This window comes from Xenia sp. Carnegie-2017, unplaced genomic scaffold (genome assembly GCF_021976095.1).
Source record: "Xenia sp. Carnegie-2017 unplaced genomic scaffold, XeniaSp_v1 HiC_scaffold_22, whole genome shotgun sequence".
NCBI lineage: Eukaryota > Metazoa > Cnidaria > Anthozoa > Malacalcyonacea > Xeniidae > Xenia > Xenia sp. Carnegie-2017.
Window position 1 is genome coordinate 16,818,223 of NW_025813485.1, and position 22,922 is coordinate 16,841,144.

The 22,922-nt window shown below is 34.1% G+C and overlaps 2 protein-coding genes across 10 annotated transcripts in view; both read left to right on the forward strand.

Moving 5' to 3' along the window:
* The window catches only part of LOC124447007, a 62,562-nt gene that overhangs the window by 38,375 nt on the left and 1,265 nt on the right, over positions 1–22,922 (forward strand). Inside the window, exons 1-5 of one of the 8 annotated variants that reach the window (XM_046997911.1) lie at positions 2,378–2,449; positions 3,631–3,798; positions 3,960–6,485; positions 6,945–7,091; positions 8,769–9,370. In XM_046997911.1, the coding sequence (XP_046853867.1) occupies positions 3,636–3,798; positions 3,960–6,485; positions 6,945–7,091; positions 8,769–9,058 (3,126 nt within the window). In that variant the 5' untranslated portion in view covers positions 2,378–2,449; positions 3,631–3,635 and the 3' untranslated portion in view covers positions 9,059–9,370. Of the gene's footprint in view, positions 1–2,377; positions 2,450–3,630; positions 3,799–3,959; positions 6,486–6,944; positions 7,092–8,768; positions 9,371–10,380; positions 10,524–11,624; positions 11,805–11,948; positions 14,463–14,917; positions 15,176–15,744; positions 16,386–22,922 lie in introns of those variants that run through there. The other 7 variants (XM_046997908.1, XM_046997909.1, XM_046997912.1 and 4 more) reach the window with 7 other exon arrangements.
* On the forward strand, positions 17,205–22,742 carry LOC124447010. Of its 2 annotated transcripts, XM_046997914.1 has the most exons (5): positions 17,228–17,335; positions 18,527–18,706; positions 18,868–21,359; positions 21,816–22,058; positions 22,525–22,742. In XM_046997914.1, exons 3-5 carry the CDS (start codon positions 19,715–19,717, stop codon positions 22,539–22,541), a joined length of 1,905 nt encoding a protein of 634 aa, XP_046853870.1. In that variant the 5' UTR covers positions 17,228–17,335; positions 18,527–18,706; positions 18,868–19,714; the 3' UTR covers positions 22,542–22,742. The 2 variants fall into 2 exon arrangements, with proteins under 2 accessions (XP_046853871.1, XP_046853870.1); XM_046997915.1 differs by lacking the exons at positions 21,816–22,058; positions 22,525–22,742 and having other exon boundaries at positions 17,205–17,307; positions 18,868–20,598.

Sequence of the window (22,922 nt, forward strand, 5' to 3'; positions counted from 1 at the left end):
GGTATTGCAATCACTTTAAATTCAGAAGCAGTGGAAAAATTGGGTGCACTACTATAATCTTGATCATCATTAAAGTATCATCATGGTTTATGTATGTCCTGTCTTTAAACAAGATGTTTTAAACCATCAGCTATTGTTATATCAATATGAAATAAAACAGAATGGTTTTACATAAAAACTGTTTAACATGCTTCCCAAGAAAAATGAGCAGGAAATAAAATCTCCCCACGGGTACTGACTTGTCGGGGGAGATGTAGTTCTCCAACGATCTTCAAAGAGTGATATGAGCAATACTGGTGCAGATGCGCGGTCAGCAGCGGACGAGTACCCACGTTGATAAATATTTACGCATGCGCGTGCTCATCCTCTGATAGAGTGCAAGATGAGTCAAGGCGTGGCAATAAGTAACACAGGGAGTGGTGGCAAGTTTGTCCGGTTGGGGAAAGCAGTATTGTTCATACCAGTCTTCGAAGATCGTCGGAGAACTACATCTCCCCGTCAGGTCAGTACCCTCCGGGGAAATTTAATTTCTCCTTCGTATCTTCTCCGACTGATACTCGCAATACTGGTGCAGATTTCAAAGCCTTGCTGCTTCGCCTATATAATATGACACAAATCTTCATATCGAACCAAAGAATTTTATGTAATATTTTTTTATCAACATAACATTTTAAACTCACTCAGATGAAGTTAATACTGCTTTTACAAAAGTATCCTTATGCGCTTTAAAATAATGTTTCTTAAAGATTGTTGCTGACGACCAATCAGCAGTATCTAATACGAGTTCCATGGATACTCCAGAGTGCGCAGCCTACGATGTTGATGCTGATCTGGTGGAATGACCTGTATATTCCACAAATATTCTCGCATTCATCAACAGCGATCGTAGCCATCTAGATAACGTTTGTCTGCATATAGCCTTGTGTGTTTTTTTATACGAAATCACAGTTGTTGTTCATTCCCCCTAATATTTTGGGTGTGCTCAACATATTTTTCTAAACATTTAACCACACATATTTTTGAGTTCTCAGGAAATGCCTGGAAAGAAAGTTGTCGTGCAGGATGGTTTGACCGAGAGTTCTTTACATGTTTTGCCAAATAAAAAGTCTAACTATGCTTTTTTCTCAACACATTCTCAAGATTCAAAGCTGCCAATTCATGTACTCTGGCTGCAGATGTCAATGCTAACAGCATGACCAATTTTAATGACAATTCAGGAAGTTTAAGGTGTTCAGTTGAGTTTAAGTCTTTAAGAAAACCAATTGCCTTTCCAACAGGCCAAGTTATGGACATTTTCGGGCTCGGTGGCTGCATCTCAAAAATTCCTTTCATAAATCGGGAAACAACCGGCACACTACCTACATGTTTACCATCAATTAGGTCGTGGAGTTGTGATAAGCACGATTTGTATACTCCAATTGTTTGGTATGCAAGCTTCTCCTTGAACTGCGATGTTGAAAATTCCAGGATGTGCGTTATAGGTGCTGAAAAGCATAATTTCAATACAACGAACCTCCTAAATAACTGTTTTTAGCAATAGTAATTTACAACAGGGACTGTTATAACGGTTAAGGTATATTAAAAAAATCTTGTAACTTTTTTTCAGTTTAAAATTAAACGTATACATGAACAATTAATAGCAATAGTAAAAAGCTTTATGTCAGTAAAAAATACACAGAAAGTTTTTAAAATACGATTACATTTCGTTAATCATCAAATTTAAAGGTAAGAGAAAATGAAAATTTTAGCAGAGAGTCATCTGTTTTTTCACAGATAATTTTTTTGATTTCGACAGCATCTGCATCCTGATGAAGATCTTCTTCGTATTCAATGTCGATTGATTCACCATTCATTTCTTAATCTTATTATTGAAAACCTTTTAATGTATAATATGTTTACTTAAAGAACTGAATTCAAAATAAATAAAACAAGTCTTTGCGCAGTCATGTTATCTGTGTGTGGATCATTCACAGTGCGATTTAAAAGTTAAAATAATTTCTCTAAAATAGGAATATTAATATTTCAATTGTTACATAATACAAGAGTTTAAATTTCAGAAACATCTTATGTTCTGTGGAAATTTACTTTGTAGAAAGTTATGTTGTTCATTTACATAATAACAATGCTTAAATATTGAACATTTGTTTATTTCCTAAAAGTTTCAGTGAGAAGTTACCTAAATGGGTCTCAACTCCATCAATGCTGATCTTAAATTTTCAGTAACGTACATTTCAGTTTCCTAGTTCTTACAAGCACAAGATAGACAATCATTTGTACACTGTGCCTTGCCCTGGGGCAGACTAAGGAACCGGGGGGAGGATACATCCAGAAGCAAGTGTCTTATTTAATTTACGTTTCCTGTGTCATTCATTTCCGGAAGTTCACCTGTCAAGAGTTTTATCGCAAGTCAAGACATTTTAAAGTGAGTTTTTTTATGTTTCAAGGCAAGGTAAGCATCTTAAAGAAACAGATTTATTATAGCTTCTTGATTGATTTACGAGTAAGGTTATAAATTTTGATTTATGAAACGCTCTCAAGCTACAATGTTATCAACACAGCACCACGTAGCTTATAACATTGATAATTAAAACGTCTAGCATGACATTCAAAGAATTTTTTATCTTGAGTGTAAAGCGTTTCCTTCCTAATTGACGGGAACATATCGATATCGAACAGTGTATTCTTGTAACATTCGCCTGATCACATCTCGATCGGAGATCAATCAATTGTTCAATTCGTTTTGATGAACGCTCTTTCTTGTAAAAAATAACACAGAAAACTATTTACGTAAATGTACACTAATAAATACTAAAAATCATAATGTTTATGCACATAAGAACAGATTGTAGAAAACAAATGTACAAGTATTAGAAATGGTATAGTGTAAGTTGTTAGCGGGAAGCAATTAGCAATGCTATCAGTGGTATGTGAACAATATTCATATTTGATAACTGTTTACGGATGATGTTGATCTGGTAAAGTAATCGTTTCATTTATGTTTCATATTGTCAACTGACAACAGTCACGAACGACGCTGTTAGCTGTCTTTTAATTGTATACTCACTTATGATCATAAATTGTTGCACAAAATTAAGAACTATTTTTAGTTTTTAGTCATAATGTAAAATATTTTATAGAGCGCTGTGTTGTGTTCATTTTAAAACCGAAGAGTCGAAAGTTAAACATTTCTAGAAAGAAAACAAGCATTGACGCTATTTCAATAAAAACCTACCGACGAATCTGAACGAGTTAAAGTGTCGTGTATTTCTTTATGTGATGAAATTCTTGACGTCGTAGGCGTAGGAATTGGGAGGAATGAATTTAAGTTAAGGGGGCGGGAAGGCATTTATTAAAAATATTAAAATTGTTAAAATATTTAGAAATCACGTGATGTTTCGTCATACGATGTACATGTAAACTTTTTAAAGTGAAAGTTTTTCAGATGCTCTGAAAAAGACCATATGAACGCGAATAAAAGAGTGAATATGTTAAATTGTAATTCATAATGGCCATTGAGATAAATGGCTCGCGTATGTCAATATTATTGTCTGGTGTTTGCAAAATTTTCCTTCTAAGTATAAATTTCAAGTATAGCAAACGATGAAGTGAAAATGATCATTTTTCCTCTAGTTGTGATGGCCGAGTCTAAAATGAATATATCTATAACTGGCGGCAATACTTTTATTGGTAATCACATGACAGTTAATGGTACTTCAAGTGAAGTAAATAATGCTCCTCTACATATTACTCATGCTGGCTCTTCCAGTGAAGTAAATAATGGAGCTGTTTCAATTGAAGGTAATTAATTTGTATCTTTTCCTTCTGCATGTTTCCATAAACTATCCATAGGATACCAACAACGGTTAATCCAATCAAGAATTGCATCTAATAGTTAAATGTATTAATGTCACTCATTTGTCTATTTTTTAAAAATTTTTGGTAAGAATCTTTTATCCTAGATAGAAAAATCAGGGCTTCCAATTGGCGCAAGCCAGATTATCAGTATTTTCAAAGAAGGAAATTAGATGATCAACTTCAGGGATTGCAAAAAGGAGCTCGAATAATTTTGCATGGATCAATTGGAGTGGGAAAATCTTCTGCTGCTTTAAATTATCTTGTTGTCAACAAAGACAAATATGAAATCAGTTGGTTGATAGATCTTAAGAACTTTGACAGCGAACGAGTCGTTGAATCATTGACAAACTTAGCAAAGGAGTTTTCAACCAATATGAGTTATGAAGAAATGCTGACTTCTATTGAGAAAAGAGCCGAAGAATTAAACATAATTTTTTTGCTTGACAACTTGGAGTCTAAGAATCTTAAAGAAGAATGGTTTAAAGATTTATGGAATGTTCGTCATTCAATCAACATCCTCATAACAACGAACGACCGTATCGTCATCCATCGTCTTAGGAATATATCCGAGAAAATTGAAGTTGATCGATTTGATGAAGGAATAGAATTTCTTGAAAAACTTAAGGATGACAAAGAAAAGAAAAGAGAGCTCTGTAACTATTTTAGCTGGAATATACTTGGCTTAACAGTTTCCAAAGACTACATTGATCAATATGAGATAACTATCAATAAATATTTAGACTTGCTAAATCACAAAGTCGCAGCAAAGAAAGTTCGTGACGAAGAGCAAAATCACAAAATACACCTTTACGTTGCAGTGCAAACCTGTTTAGAAAAGGTTGAAGATAAGTTCTTTCCTGTCATTGCAGCTGTGGCTTTTCTCAGTAATAATAACATACCAGAATTCCTTTTGAGCAGTCAATTACCTTCAAGTGATCCTCATATCAATTTACTAGAAATGAATGAGCTTTGTAATGGTGTTAAATCGCTGATTAAAATAACAGAAGAAGGTGAAATCCGCCTTTTTTCATTCCATTCTTTTACCCAAAACGTGATCATAGATATGGTTGATGAAAAAGAAACCATTAAGTCAGAGGTACTTTATAAGTTATCAGGAGTTTTTATGAAGAACATCAACAAAGATAATCGTTTCTCAAATGATGATTCTCTGTTGCATATCGTTCGTAAGCATGCAGAGATATTCCTGAATAAATGGAAAAATAAAAAGAAAGATGATAGAACCATGATCGCATTAGCTAGAGTAGCAGAGCTCATTGGATTTACGTATACTCAAAAACAACCTTGTGTGCTACAAAAACTGGACACTTTCTTCGAAACGTCGAGAAATCTTCTTCATGAGTTGTGTGGGGTGACTGAGGATGACTTGCAGCCTGTTAGATCGTTTTATTCATTTATAAGCGCTTTTGGGGGGGTATGTGTCGATAAGCAAGAAATATACGACATACCTCACTCCACATATCATGTAGCTGAAAACTTAATGAAAAAGATGAAAAAAAAGAGTTCCCAAATACCATGTATGACAAGTATTGTTTGCGATCTTGTATATTGTCGATTTCTGAACAAACAAGATCTTGACGTGTTCCCGGATGAACTCAAAAATGATGAAAAACTGAAGAAAATCATCGAACTTTCACAACCACTATCACCAGACATCGTGGATAAATTGGTAGAACATGAAGCAGCTATCAAAATTGAAAAGTATAGTCATCTGTACCTCGCTGAGCTTTATGTTTCATTAATATATAGCTATGGTAGAAACTATTTTTATCACGATAGAAGAAAACTCGAGAAACCAAGTTTTTACATCAATCTTATGAAGCTTGCGTACTGTCTGGCAAATGAAATCAACAAAGAACTGGGACCTGGTGTCGCTGTCTTACATGGATATCTTGCTCAAAAAAGTGCTCTTCTTTATCTCCTTGTGAAAGATGACTGTGTCGAGAACGAGAAATTAGTGGCAAAAACTGCAGAAATTCGAAAGAAAGATTTGGAAACTGCCATCGAATGTTACAGGCAACTGAGTAATGATAAACAACTGTTCTTTGAAATGGGAATCTTAAAGGAGAGAAACGGAGATATGTACAGCAAGTTGTTTTGCTACTGTGAAATCTTAAAGTGCTACGTAAAATTACTTGCAATGCCATCAAATACTCTTGATGATGTAAAATTGATCCGTAAAGATGGTAGCGGCATTTGCAGTAAAGTTAAAGAAAAATTGAAGTTGCTTGAAAATCAAGAATGTCAAAAAGGTAAACTTATTCAACGATCGAAATATAGGAATGCAGTCGCTAATTTTTACATGCAAATAGGAGACAATTTCTACATGCAAGCGATAAAGATGTTTGCCATTTCAGCAGAAAACGCAAGAAAATCAAAAAAGTCTTTGTATCAACTTGAAGCCGTGGTTGGTTTAGCAGATGTTTACAGTAGAATTGGCCGTATAAGGTTTACTGCTTTGATGATTTCTTTCCGTCATCTTAAACAATGCAAAAGTAATGAAAACCTTCGAAAAATGCTGCAACAAAAGCCTGAAGTCATGGAACGTTTTCGCAAAATCCACGCAGTAAACATTGTGCGAGTTATCGCCTATTTACGATTGAAGAAACAAGGTAAAAATTTGATGAGCTACATCAGATTTTGGTTTTCAAAACCACTTAATTATCATTCACCGCAAGACAAAATACGCTTTTCAGAGCAAAATTTAAGTTTGAAACACATCACGCTTTTTTATTTACTCTTTGGAAAATGAAATTAAAGTACAGTTTAAATGTCTATTATCAATTTTTTCTGTGTGAAAGCTGTTTGCCTTTGTTGATCACCCAAGTCATGTCTCTCCTGAATATTGGAAATCCTCTAATAAACCTCAATGTAGGATATAAGAAAAAAATGCATATTTTTAAAATAATAATTGAAGGAAGCCGAAAAGAAACTATCAATTTAAAGAAAAACAACCCAGCAAGTTATCCAACTTTTCTCAGTTTTACATCCTTTTCATCTGCCACATATTGAGTCAATACTATGGACTGTTGTGAATTCATTTAAGCGAACATCTTAAACCATTTTTGTAGCGCAGAGGCTGCCGATCCTTGAGAAAAAGCAAAAGATGTCTGAGACCAACGAGTATACAACTTATCGTGGGTCATTGGCTGTTGATGGCTCTTCACAAAGCAGCGAAGAGGAACCATGGAAAACCAAAAAAGCCTACAAAGCAATAGGTAGGTAAACAATAGAAATACGACATTGGTTACGAGGTCTGTATGCAGTCAATGTTTGTAATTGTGACGAAGTGTACATGGCTTGAAAAATTAGTATTTCTTTACTTACTACTTTTTTATTTACTCTTCAGAAAAAATAAAATGACGATAAATGACAGTTGTATAGCAAGCGGAAACACAAATGAACCATACTGATTTCATCATTTATATTTTCTTTTGTTTGATTGTCGGGTCAATGGCACATTATCGAAAAAAATTTCAAATAATGTAAAATCATTAAAATTAAGTAAGTTATAACTAATGTTCTTAATACGTTGAATGAGATATACGATTGCCTTAAGATATTTGTTTAATTGTTCTTTTGTAAAGTTCATCCCGTTTATCATCCAGACGTGGACAATTCAGCTCATATAAAGCTTCACGACAAGTCTTAGCTGGAAGGATTACGTTAAGTGCTCTTTTCTAAATTTTTTCTATTGAGTCAGCCAGATAAACAGATACACTTTTATGCTATACAATACAGCAGTACTCCAAAACAGGTCGAATGAGAGCATTGTGAATAAAAATCGATTCGTGGGATTGATTACGCTTTGTTTAAGTACTATAGTATAAAGCAAATTACGACGAAGCAAGACATCTTGAGACTGCAAAATGTGCATCAAAACAAGACGAGAAGTGAACTGTAAATTTTCGACTGTATTTCAAAGTCATCCTCAGACAGAATCATTCTGTCTGCTTTATACTATATTTCTTTAAATTGTCGGCTGGTCACGGTTTTTCGTTTAAGTACGTACTCCAATTATATGCAAACGCTTGGAGGCTTTTTTAGTAATCATAGCGAGATGTTTATTCCATTTAAGATTGTTCTATAATGAAGATAATTTTGCATACGAGATTTACAATTCCATGAGAGAAATTAAGAAACGGAAAGGTCATCCATCAATTTTCAAGCTCTACTACCTTCTAAGGATGAGATCTTAACGAGGTTAATCATAAATTAAAATAAGATTGGGCCCAATTTAGTTCCTTGTGGTAAACCAGCTGTGACCGTTAACTATTTAAAAGCGAGGTTACCAAGTCTTACATAGTCTGTTTACGATTGGGCAAGAAGCTTATAATCCATGGCATCATAGAGCGTCTAACTCCAATATCAATAAGCTTACTACTGAGCACGTTGTGTCCGATACGATGAAAAGCTTTTGTGTAGTCTAGGAAAAGTAGACGGATGTGTTTATCAGGGAAGTCAACGTAAGATAAGCAGTAAACAGTTGTTTCCTTTGAGCAACCACGTTGCTGTAAATCAATATTATTTACGACATCTGCCATTATCTATTGTACCACAGTCCTCAAGGACTTTGGATAAGCAAGAAGTTATAGAAATTAATCGAATATCTTCTTCACTAGTGGTTGTGTTACTTTTGCGATTGGACTTTCCATCTTTGGAAAGGAAAATAAAACTATATATTCCGTGCGAACGGAAATACAAACAGTACACACTGATGTGACCATGTGTATTTCGTACCTATGTTATTAACTAATTTGTTCATTCATTTATTTTATATTCTTGAAAGAAAACAATTTGATCCATTATAAAAATATTCGTTTTAGAATGTTTTAAAGTGTTTTCAAAACATCTGCTTAAGATTCTTTACTAAAACCCTGTATTGAACGTTGCAGATTCATATCTGATGGATATAGTACGAGAAATTCCGGGAAAATGGAAAAATTTGGCTATATATCTGAATGTTCACTCGACGAAAATAGATGAAATCGAATTAAATCATCGTAATGACGTCATCTGGCAAGGATTCAAAATGCTTGAACACTGGTTGCAGTCACGTGATGATGAACAGTCCTGGTACGAGGAACTGAGAACTGCTTTTGAAAGTATCGACAGAAAAGATTTGGCCGGAAAGATCATCACTGAAGGCCCTAGAATCAATGTTGAAAAATATTTAAAATATTAAAAATGTTTGAATGAATGTTCCTGTTTGATCATACGTACGAATATTTTATAGCAGACCGTCAATCTCTTTTGCTTTACAATACCAATATTTTATCGCATGATATACGTATCCTTCCTATTTCATTATACCAATATTTCAACTACGACTTCAGTGTTTCTTACTTTAGTATAAAAATGTACTACAAATTGTATTGTGTGTCTTATTTACGGACATTGTTTTATTGCTGCAATGTTTGCACAACTAACCCTCAAAACACAAGGTGCCCATGAAAATAATTAGTGTGTAACTTGACCAATATAAATTGTACTTGAGCGACGTTTTGTATTTTTTGCACAACAGTTCGAGTCATAAAGATATTGTTTGGTTGGAGCATCTTAAAAAACACGGATATTAGTTCGAAACTAATATAAAAATGTGAACAAAGTAAAGTGAAATTTTTTGAATAAAATATTTATCAAAGTAAAAGGTGTTAAAGTAAAGGGTTAAAGTAAAGTTGTTCGGTCCGATATTTCTCCGTAAAGACCTTGCGCTCGGTTATTAAGGGCTTATTATAAGTTTATTACACATTAGTAGATTTTCAATTTCAATAAAATCTCTCCAAGCATGTTATGCTGTAACATTACTCTATTACATGTTATGTTAAAGTCCTTCATTTGCGTGTTTACAATGTAGAGTTAAAATATGAGAATTTTATTTCTTTCCTAAAACATTCATTAAGAACCTAGCCGGATTGCGTCTCAAGGTACTCTATCAACTTTAATTTAAATAGCGTACATTCCAGTTTTCTAATTCTTGTGGCCACAAGACCTAAAAAAGGCAATTTACAATAAAACTTTAACTGTTTCCTCTTAAGCCCGCCGCACACTGGTGAACTTGCCGCGCGTACTTGTTATTCGTGACAAGTGCGATCGACAAAATTTCCTAGTGTGCGCGGAAGTTTTGAACAACATTTGTCATTCGTGTCAGATGAGTCAAATATCAAACGCGTTTGATATTTGACTCATCTGTCACGAATAACAAATGTTGTTCAAAACTTCCGCGCACACTAGGAACTTTTGTCGATCACACTTGTCACGAATAAGAAGTACGCGCGGCAAGTTTACCAGTGTGCGGCGGGCTTTAGAGACCTTAGAACCAGGAGGGGTCGACAAACAAGTGCCTTCCTCCGAACTTTTCCTGTGTTATTTCCCTGAAGTCCACCTGTCATTATTTTATCACAAGGTGTACAAAGAGATATAGTGAATTTTTATCTTTCAAGTCAGGGTAAAGGTCTAAAATGAGCATTTTAAAGTATTATACTGCATTTGGATTAAATTTTGAGTGTTTTAAATGAGTACTATTGAAAATTTTAGTTTGTGAAACGCTCAAAATTACAATATCATTGCGTAAACCGACGACGTATACTTAGCTTATAATATTGATCATCAACACGTCTTTCATAAGAATCAAAGAATATTTTATCACGGTAAGGGCTTAATTTTTTTTCTTCCTAATTAACGTAGACATATTGTCAAAGTGTATTTTTGTTACATTCGCCTGATCGTAGTTTCTCCATCGTGAGTTCAATTTGATAATTCTATGAAGCTAGCTTTCTCTTGTGGCAGATAACACAGTAAACTATACTAATTAAAACTATTGACGTTGTACAGCAATAAATGTCATAATCTGTATGGAGGTAACTTAATAACAGATTGTACTGTAAAGTACAAGTGTACAAGCTGTAGAAATGTTGTCCTGTATTATTATTGTGGTATGTAAACAATATTGTTGGCGTTTGTTTACGGTTGATGTACGAACAAGATCTGAACAACAAGAATAAACTTGGTTTCATTTATGCTTCATCATGTCAACAGTCTCAAACAACGCTGTTTTTGAATTGTACACTCATGAACATAAATTGTTGGATGTACTAAAAAATGACTATTTTAGATTTTAGATGTAGCGTATTTATAAAGCGCTTAGCCTGCGTGCAGACCCTAATTGTGTAAATTTTAAGCGATTCTTGAAACATACTGTACATATTTGGGAAAAAAACTAATATCGACGGCTTTTGACGCTATTCCAATGGAAAATGGAAACCTAGCTATGAATCTGAAGAAGTGAACGTGTGATGTCAGTGATGACAAATACTTGACGTCACAGGCGTAGCAACTCATTTAAAATTAAAGGGGGGAGGGGAGGGGGCCTTCGTTGAAAAATTATCTTTAGATAGCATATATACAGATGGTTGACAAAATATGGTACGTTTGATACTTGATACACATGAAAATACTTTAATATCAACTGTTAATAAATTTCAAAAGGCAAAAGTCACACGATGTGCTTGTCAACGTTTCAAGGTAAAAGTTTGAGAAAGATGTTCTAAAAAAGATCCATATTAACATGAATAAACGGCGGAGTGCATATTTTGAATTGTAATTCATGATGGCCAAAGAGATGTCAAATTTATGTTTGCACATATGACACTGAAGGCCAGATTTTCTTTCTAAGTATGAATTTCAAGTATAATAAACAATGAAGAAAAATGATCATTTTAAATGCCCTAACCGTCTTGTCTTTCATCTAGTTGTGATGGCCGAGTCTAAAATGAATATATATATAACTGGCGGCAATACTATAATTGGTGATCACGTGACAGTTAATATTACTCAAACTGGTACTTCAAGTGAAGTAAATAATGCTCCTCTACATATTACTCATGCTGGCTCTTCCAGTGAAGTAAATAATGGAGCTGTTTCAATTGAAGGTAATTTGTATCTTTTCCATCTGTGTCCATAAACTATTCAACAACGGTCATTCCAATAAAGGAAATGCATGTAATGTTTAAAAGTAACAATGTCACGGATTTATCAATTTTTTACAAATATTTGGTATCAAACTTTTATCCTAGATAATAAAATCGGGGCTTCCAACTGGCACGAACCAGATTATCATTATTTTCAAAGAAGGGAATTAGATGAACAACTTCAGCGATTGCGAAAAGGAGTTCCAATAATTTTGCATGGATCAATTGGAGTGGGAAAATCTTCTGCAGCTTTAAATCATCTTGTTGTCAACAAAGACAAATATGACATCAGTTGGTTGATAGATCTTAAGAACTTTGACAGCGAACAAGTCGTTGAACCATTGACAAAGTTGGCGAAAACGTTTTCAACCAATATGAGTTATAAAGAAATGCTGACATCTATTGAGAAAAGAGCAGAAGAATTAAACGTAATTTTTTTGCTTGACAACTTGGAGTCTAAGAATCTTAAAGAAGAATGGTTTAAAGATTTATGGAATGTTCATCATTCAATCAACATCCTCATGACAACAAACGATCGTATCCTTAACCATCCTCTTTGGAATATATCCGAGAAAATTGAAGTTGATCGATTTGATGAAGGAATAGAATTTCTTAAAGATCTTAATGACGACAAAGAAATGAAAAGAAAGCTCTGTGACTATTTTGGCTGGAATATTCTTGGCTTAACAGCTTCCAAAGACTATATTGTTCAAAATATGATATCCATTAATGAATATCTGGGCATGTTAAAACACAAAGTCTCAAAGAAAGTTCGTGACGAAGAGCAAAAGCACAAAATACACCTTTACATTGCAGTACAAACCTGCTTAGAAAAGGTTGAAGACAAGTTCATTCCTGTCATTGCAGCTGTGGCTTTTCTCAGTAATAATGGCATACCAGAATTCCTTTTGAGCAGTCAATTACCTTCAAGTGATCCCCACATCAATATACTAGAAATGAATGAGCTTTGTAATGGTGTTAAGTCGCTGATTAAAATAACAAGAGAAGGTGATATCCGCCTTTTTTCATTTCATTCTTTTACCCAACAAGTGATCAAAGATATGGTTGATGAAAAAGAAACCATTAAGTCAGAAGTACTTAATAAGTTATCAGGAGTTTTTATGAAGTACATAAACAAAGATAATCGTTTCTCAAAAGATGATTCTCGGTTGCATATCGTTCGTGAGCATGCAGAGATATTCCTGAATAAATGGAAGAATGAAACGAAAGATGATAGAACCATGATCGCATTAGCTAGACTCGCAGAGCTCATTGGATTTACGTATACTCAAGAACAACCTCCTTTGCTACAAAAACTGGACACTTTCTTCGAAACATCGAGAAATCTTCTTCATAAGTTGTGTGGGGTGACTGAGGATGACTTGCAGCCTGTTGGATCGTTTTATTCATTCATAAGCGCTTTTTCGTGGGGATCTGTTAACAAGCAAGAAATCTACGACATACTTCACTCCACATATCATGTAGCTGAAAACTTAATGAAAAAGATGAAAAAAAAGAGTTCCCAAATACCATGTATGACAAGTATTGTTTACGATCTTGTATATTGTCGATCTCTGAACAAACAAGATCTTGACGTGTTCCCGGATGAACTCAAAAATGATGAAAAATTGAAAGAAATTATCGAACTTTCTCAACCGCTGACACCAGCCATCGTGCATGAATTGGTAGAACATAAAGTGGCAATAGGTGTTGAAAAGTATAGCCATTTGTTCCTCGCTGAGCTTTATGTTTCATTAATATATAGCTATGGTAGAAACTACTTCTATCACGATAGAAAAACACTCAAGAAACCAAGTTTTTATGTCGATCTTATGAAGCTTGCGTACTGTCTGGCAAATGAAATCAACAAAGAACTGGAATCTGGGATTGCTGTCTTTCATGGATATCTTGTTCAAACAAATGCTCTTCTTTATCTCCTTGTCAATGAGGACTGTGTCGAGAACGAGAAGGTAGTTTCTAAAACTGATGAAGTACTAAAAAAAGATTTTGAAAATGCCATGGAATGTTACAAGCAGCTTAAAGATGATCAACAATCATTTTTTGAAATGGGAATCTTAAAGAAGAGAAGCGGAGATGTGTACAGCAAGTTGATTTGCTACAATCAAATTTTGAAATGCTGTAAAAATTTACTTGCAATGCCATCAAATGCTGTTGATTATGTGAAATTAATGTCTGAAGATGGGATCCGTACTTGCGTTGAAATAACAAAATTGTTGCAGTTGTATGAAAGTCAAGATAACCAAAAAAGTAGTCTTGTTCGATTGTCCAGGCATATGAACGCAGTAGCTCATTTCTACATGCAAGTAGGAGATAAGCAAGCGATAAAGATGTTTGCCATTTCAGCAGAAAACGCAAGGAAATTTAAAATGTCTTTGTATCATCTTGAAGCACTGGTTGGTTTAGCAGATGTTTACAGTAGAATTGGACGTAAAAGGTTTACGGCTTTGATGATTTCTTTCCGTCATCTTAAACAATGCAAAAGTAATGAAAACCTTCGAAAAATGCTGCAACAAAAGCCTGAAGTCATCGAACGTATTCGTAAAATCCACGCAGTAAACATTGTGCGAGCAATCGCCCATTTACGACTGAACAAACAAGGTAAAAATTTGATGAGCAACATCAGAAGTATATTGCTATATTTAATGATTGATTTTCTCATAGATTTAACGGTTTCAGAAGTGCTCTGTAAAGCAAAAAATTTTTTTTTTCATTTTTTTCGGCAAGGATTTATTTTCTACGTTCTAATTCACAATACATAAAACGAATTGCTTTTTGTGTGAAAGCTGTTTGTCTTTGTTGATCACCCAAGTCGTGTCTCTCCTGACTATTGGAAATCCTCTAATAAATCTTAATGTAAGATATAAGAAAAAAATGCATATTTTGAAAATAATAATTGAAGGAAGCTGAATAGAAACTATCAATTTAAAGAAAAACAACCCAGCAAGTTATCCAACTTTTCTCTGTTTTACGTCCTTTTCATCTGCCACATATTGAGTCAATACTATGGACTGTTGTGAATTCATTTAAGCGAACATCTTAATCCATTTTTGTAGCGCGGATGCCCCGGATCCTTGATGAACAACAAAGGATACCTGAGACAATGGAGTGTACACCTGAGACCAGTGAGTGTACACCAGACACCAGTGAGTGTACACCTGAGACAATGGAGTGTACACCTGAGACCAGTGAGTGTACACCAGACACCAGTGAGTCTACACCTGAGACCAAGGAGTGTACACCTGAGACCAGTGAGTGTACACCAGACACCAGTGAGTGTACACCTGAGACAATGGAGTGTACACCTGACACCAGTGAGTATAGATCATTTTTATTTTATAAAAGAAATAAAGATATTTTTCATATTTGCACTTCCTAATGCAAACCTCGGAGACGTTTGTGAGAACTTTCAAGCATGTGCAACCTTCGATCTCGGGCTTACATTGATCTGCTCTCGAGTTCTCTTAACGGTCTCCTCGGTTTGCATAAGCCTGTGCAAACATAATAAATATATTTTATTTCTTCAGTGAAACCCACCTACAAGAAACGTTACAAATAAGTAATACCTGTCAACTTGAATTTTTTCTCCCCCAACTAAAAGGATAGAAAAACCTCATTTTCTTGACATAAATACAGTTTACTCTTGGAAAAGGAAAATAAAAAGATAGTTGAAGTAACTATTTCTAGCAAGTGTAAATAAAAACAAACTGCACTAATGTGATTATGAATATTTTGTTGTTATATTATTAATGAATTTGGCAATCACTCATAAATTTTCATATTTATTCTTGTAAAGAAATTCCATCTTTGTAAACATAGTTGCTTTAAGATATTTTTAACACATCTGTTTAAGATTCTTAAAACCCTGTATTGACTGTTGCAGCTATGGACAAATATCTAATAAATTTGGCGAAGGAAATTCCCCGTGATTGGAAAAATTTGGCTATCTTCCTTAATATTAGTCATGAGAAAATAAAAGAAATCGAAATAGACGAAAGTGGTGTCGTCAGGCAAGGATATACCATGTTGAAGTATTGGTGGAAATCCCGTCATAAGAAGATACTGTGGTACGAGGAACTGGCAACTGCTATTATTGATGGCACGGACAACAGAGATCTGGCCGAAACGATAAAAAAGGAAGGCCCTGCTATCAATGTGCGTTATCGTTAGATTTCTTGTCAACGATATCGACATTTCGTTTTCACAATTGACATTTTAACGAAAGTAATACGCCTGTAAATTGCAAATTGTTGCAGTTTCCTTACGTAAAACATTTCGTTGTATGACTTCAAATGCAAGTTTTGCTCCCTAGCTGTTTTGTGGTATAAATTTTTTACAACCAAGCTGAACTTCATTGTTGTTTTTTTTTGCTTTACAATACCAATGTTTTATCGCATAATATACTCGTATCTCTCCTACTTTATTATACAAATATTTTAAATATAACTTTAGTGTTTCTAAATTTAACATACCAATATACTAAACTGCACTTTTTTACAAATTATATTGTATCTTACTTACGGATATTGTTTTATTGTTTCAGTTCCTTTATTTTTCAACAAAAAAGGAAACAATAACTGTTCGTTGGATTTTACCTTTGCAATCGTCGCGCAACTGACACCCAAAACACTGGGTGTCCGTGAAAATAATTAGAGTGTAACTGCATCATAAACTGATACTTAAGGAAAGTTATGTTTTTTTGTACAACATTTCGAGTCATAAATGGTTGGAACAGCATGAGAGGAACAGTTTCTGTTTTTCAATTTATTATTCTACATAATGCGAACTGTTTACTCTAAACTGTGATAATTGTTCAAAACAACTTAAAACGAAGTAAAGTGAATTTTTTTCAGTGATGTATTTATTCTAAATCACGATTCTTAATTTCGCTATTTTATATAAAAAGTTTTGAGTATGCAACTACACATTCATCATCCACGATTGTATGAATAATTTTGCATAATTTACTGTTGAAAATTTTTTGTTTCCGGAAATACGTAACATTAGGAAATTTCTCTAAAATAGGAATATTAATATTTTAATTGTTACATAAAAGAAGAGTCTAAATTTCAGAAACATCTTATGTTCTGTTGCAAATTTACTTTGTAGAAAGTTATGTTGTTCATTTACATGTTAACAATGTTTAAAATTTGAACATTTGTTTATTTCCTAAAAGTTTCAGTGAGAAGTTACCTAAATGGGTCTCAGCTCCATCAATGCTGATCTGATCTTAAATTTTCAGTAACGTACATTTCAGTTTCCTAGTTCTTACAAGCACAAGACAGACAATCATTTGCACACTGTGCCTTGCCCTGGAGCAGACTAAGGAACCGGGGGGGAGGATACATCCAGAAGCAAGTGTCTTATTTAATTTACTTTTCCTGTTGTCGTTTATTTCCGGAAGTCCACCTGTCAAGAGTTTTATCGCAAGTCAAGACATTTTAAAGTGAGTTTTTTTTATGTTTCAAGGCAAGGTAAGCATCTTAAAGAAACAGATTAATTTATTATAGCTTCTTGATTGATTTACGAGTAATGTAATAAATTTTGATTTATGAAACGCTCTCAAAATACAATGTTATCAACACAGCACCACGTAGCTTATAGCATTGATAATTAAAACGTCTCGCATGAAATTCAAAGAATTTTTTATTTTGAGTGTAAAGCGTTTCCTTCCTAATTAACGCGAACATATCGATATCGAACATTGTATTCTTGTAACATTCGCCTGATCACATCTCGATCAGAGTTCAATCAATGGTCAATTCGTTTTGATGAACACTCTTTCTTGTATAAAATAACACAGAAAACTATTTACGTAAATGTACACTAATAAATACCAAAAATCATAATGTTTATGCATATAAAAACAGATTGCAGAAAACAAATGTACAAATCATAGAAATGGTATAGTGTATGTTATTAGCCGGTAGCATTGGATCAGTGGTATGTGGACAATATTGATATTTGATAACAGTTTACGTATAATGTTTATTGGGTAATGTAATCGTTTCATTTATGTTTCATATTGTCAACTGACAACAGTCACGAACGACGCTGTTAGCTGTCTTTTAATTGTATACTCACTTATGATCATAAATTGATGAACAAATTTAAGAACTATTTTTAATTTTTAGTCATAATGTAGAATATTTTAGAGAGCGCTGTGTCGTGTTCATTTTAAAACCGAAGAGTTGAAAGTTACACATTTCTAGAAAGAAAACTAGCATTGACGCTATTTCAATAAAAACCTACCGGCGAATCTGAACGAGTTAAAGTGTCGTGTATTTCTTTATGTGATGAAATACTTGACGTCGTAGGCGTAGGAATTTGTAGGAATGAATTTAAGTTAGGGAGGGGGTGCATTTATTAAAAATATTAGTATTGTTAATATATTTAGAAATCACGTGATGTTTCGTCATACGATGTACATGTAAACTTTTTAAAGTGAAAGTTTTTTAGATGCTCTGAAAAAGACCATATGAACGCGAATAAGCGAGTGCATATGTTAAATTGTAATTCATAATGGCCATTGAGATAAATGGCTCGCGTATGTCAATATTATTGTCTGATGTTTGCACATATGATACAGAAGGCAAAATTTTCCTTCTAAGTATGAATTTGAGGTATAGCAAACGATGAAGTGAAAAAGATCATTTTTCATCTAGTTGTGAAGGACGAGTCTAACAGGAATATATATATAACTGGTGGCAATACTATAATTGGTGATCACATGACAGCTAATGTTACTCAAACTGGTACTTCAAGTGAAGTAAATAATGCTCCTCTACATATTATTCATGCTGGCTCTTCCAGTGAAGTAAATAATGGAGCTGTTTCAACTGAAGGTAATTAATTTTTATCTTTTCCTTCTGCATGTTTCCATAAACTATCCATAGGATACCAACAACGGTTAATCCAATCAAGAAATGCATGAAATAATTAAATGCAATAATGTCACTCATTTGTCAATTTTTTAAAAATTTTTGGTGAGAATCTTTTATCCTAGATAGAAAAATCAGAGCTTCCAATTGGCGCAAACCAGATTATCAGTATTTTCAAAGAAGGGAATTAGATGATCAACTTCAGCGATTGAAAAAAGGAGTTCCAATAATTTTGCATGGATCAATTGGAGTGGGAAAATCATCTGCTGCTTTAAATTATCTTGTTGTCAACACAGACAAATATGACATCAGTTGGTTGATAGATCTTAAGACCTTTAACAACGAACGAGTCGCTGAATCTTTGACAAAGTTAGCGAAGAAGTTTTCAACCAGTTATAAAGAAATGCTGACATCTATTGAGATACGAGCAGAAGAATTGAATGTAATTTTTTTGCTTGACAACTTGGTGTTTAAGAATCTTAAAGAAGAATGGTTTAAAGATTTATGGAATGTTCGTCATTCAATCAACATCCTCATCACAACGAACGATCGTATCCTCAACCATCCTCTTTGGAATATATCCGAGAAAATTGAAGTTGATCGATTTGATGAAGGAATAGAATTTCTTAAAGATATTAATGACGACAAAGAAATGAAAAGAAAGCTCTGTGACTATTTTGGCTGGAATATTCTTGGCTTAACAGCTTCCAAAGACTATATTATTCAAAATATGATATCCATTAATGATTATCTAGGCATGTTAAAACACAAAGTCGCAGCAAAGAAAGTTCGTGACAAAGAGCAAAATCACGAAACACACCTTTACATTGCAGTGCAAACCTGTTTAGAAAAGGTTGAAGATAAGTTCTTTCCTGTCATTGCAGCTGTGGCTTTTCTTAGTAATAATGGCATACCAGAATTCCTTTTAAGCAGTCAATTACCTTCAAGTGACCCCACATCAATATACTAGAAATGAGTGAGCTTTGTAATGGTGTTAAGTCGCTGATTAAAATAACAAGAGAAGGTGATATCCGCCTTTTTTCATTCCATTCTTTTACCCAACATGTGATAAAAAACATGGTTGATGAAAAAGAAACCCTTAAGTCAGAAGTACTTTATAAGTTATCAGGAGTTTTTATGAAGTACATCAACAAAGATAATCGTTTCTCAAAAGATAATTTTCGGTTGCATATCGTTCGTGAGCATGCAGAGATATTCCTGAATAAATGGAAGAATGAAAAGAAAGATGATAGAACCAAGATCACATTAGCTAGACTAGCAGAGCTCATTGGATTTACGTATACCCAAGAGAAACCTTGTGTGCTACAAAAACTGGACACTTTCTTCGAAGCGTCGAGAGATCTTCTTCACGAGTTGTGTGGGGTGACTGAGGATGACTTGCAGCCTGTTGAATCGTTAAAAAGAAATTTCCTGGAGGAGTCTGATGACAAGAAAAAAATGTACGACATAACTCACTCTACATCTTGCGTAGCAGAACAATTAATGAAAAAAATGAAAAAAAAGAGTTCCCAAATGCCAAGTATTGTTTACGATCTTGTATATTGTCGATCTCTGAACAAACAAGATCTTGACGCGTTCCCGGATGAACTCAAAAATGATGAAAACTTGAAGGAAATTATCGAACTTTCACAACCACTATCACCAGACATCGTGGATAAATTGGTAAAACATAAAGCAGCTATTCATATTGAAAGGTATAGTCATCTGTTCCTCGCTGAGCTTTATGTCTCATTAATATATAGCTATGGTAGAAACTATTTTTATCACGATAGAAGAAAACTCACGAATCCAAAATTTTACATCAATCTTATGAAACTGGCGTACTGTCTGGCAAATGAAATCAACAAAGAACTGGGACCTGGGATTGATGTCTTTCATGGATATCTTGTTCAAACAAATGCTCTTCTTTATCTCCTTGTCAATGATGACTGTGTCGAGAACGACAAGTTAGTGGCAAAAACTGCAGAAGTTCAAAAGAAAGATTTGGAAACTGCCATCGAATGTTACAAGCAACTGATTAATAATAAACAACTGTTCTTTGAAATGGGAATCTTAAAGAAGAGAAACGGAGATATGTACAGCAAGTTGATTTGCTACAATCAAATCTTGAAATGCTGTAAAAATTTACTTGCAATGCCATCAAATGCTGTTGATTATGTGAAATTAATCTCTGAAGATGGGATCCGTACTTGCGTTGAAATAACAAAAGTGTTGCAGTTGTATGAAAGTCAAGATAACCAAAAAAGTAGTCTTGTTGGATTGTCCAGGTATATGAACGATGTAGCTCATTTCTACATGCAAGTAGGAGACAAGCAAGCGATAAAGATGTTTGCCATTTCAGCAGAAAACGCAAGGGAAGATAGTCAGCATTTGTATCAACTTGAAGCTCTGGTTGGTTTAGCAGATTTTTACAGTAGAATTGGACGTAAAAGGTTTACGGCTTTGATGATTTCTTTCCGTCATCTTAAACAATGCAAAAGTAATGAAAACCTTCGAAAAATGCTGCAACAAAAACCTGAAGTCATCGAACGTATTCGTAAAATCCATGCAGTAAACATTGTGCGAGCAATCGCCCATTTACGACTGAAGAAACAAGGTAAAAATTTGATGAGCAACATCAGAATTATATTGCTATATTAAATGATTGATTTTCTCATAGATTTAACAGTTTCAGAAGTGGTCTGTAAAGCAAAAAAATCTTTTTTTCATTTTTTTTGGCAAGGATTTATTTTCTACGTTCTCATTCACAATACATAAAACAAATTGCTTTTTGTGTGAAAGCTGTTTGTCTTTGTTGATCGCCCAAGTCGTGTCCCTCCTGAATATTGGAAATTCTCTAATAAATTTTAATGTAAGATATAAGAAATAAATACATATTTTGAAAATAATAATTGAAGGAAGCTAAAAAGAAACTATCAATTTAAAGAAAAACAACCCAGCAAGTTATCCAACTTTTCACAGTTTTACCTTTATTTTCATCTGTCACATATTGACTCAATACTATGGACTGTTGTTAATTCATTTAAGCGAACATCTTAAACCATTTTTGTAGCGCGGATGCCCCGGATCCTTGATGAACAACAAAGGATACCTGAGACCAAGGAGTATACACCTGACACTAGTGAGTCTACACCTGACACCAGTGAGTTTACACCTGACACCAGTGAGTCTACACCTGACACCAGTGAGTGTTTACCTGACACAAGTGAGTATACACCTGAGACCAGCAAGACATATGGTGCGTCATCGACTGTCGATGGCCCTTCAACAACCAGTGAGGATAAAGAATCTCAAGGTGGGTAAACATTAAAAAATGAGATTTTGGCATTAACGCTTTTACTCAATACTCAAACAAAGCAATCTAGGCTCCTGGTTGTATGGTTACAAATTGTTGTAAGGAAAGTTTGATTTTGAATAAGAACAGAAATGTTTAGAGCTAATAAAATTTTTCATCTCGTGTTTTTCGAGTCTGTGATAGAACTTAAAAAAGGACTGTTGAAAACCAAATGATAATTGTAGCTATAAAATTTAATGGCACGTTGTACGAGACAGAAATCTGTCGAAACGTATCGGGTCATTAAATTTTATAGCTATCTTTACTTTGGTTTTCAAAACCACTCAATTATCATTCAGCGCATGACAAAATACTCTTTTCAGAGCAAAATTTAAGTTTGAAACACATCACGCTTATTATTCACTCTTTGGAAAATAAAATTAAAAGTACAGTTTAAATGTCTATTATCAATTTTTTTGTGTGAAAGCTGTTTGTCTTTGTTGATCGCCCAAGTCATGTCTCTCCTGAATATTGGAAATCCTCTAAGAAACCTCAATGTAAGAAATAAGAAAAAAATGCATATTTTGAAAATAATAATTGAAGGAAACTGAAGAGAAACTATCAATTTAAAGAAAAACAACCAAGCAAGTTATCCAACTTTTCACAGTTTTACATCCTTTTCATCTGTCACATATTGAATCAATACTATGAATCAATACTACTTTAAGCGAACATCTTAAACCATTTTTGTAGCGGGGATGCCCCGGTTCCTTGATGAACAACAAAGGATACCTGAGACAATGGAGTGTACACCTGAGACCAGTGAGTGTACACCTGAGACCAGTGAGTGTACAGTTGACACCAGTGAGTGTACACCTGAGACCA

What these genes read in the sequence shown, in the direction of transcription:
- LOC124447010 (XM_046997914.1), top strand. Translation starts at nt 19,715, where the DNA reads ATGAGTGAGCTTTGTAATGGTGTTAAGTCGCTGATTAAAATAACAAGA. An exon ending in TTTACGACTGAAGAAACAAG is followed by an intron (nt 21,360 to 21,815) that starts GTAAAAATTTGA and finishes CCATTTTTGTAG; the next exon opens with CGCGGATGCCCCGGATCCTT.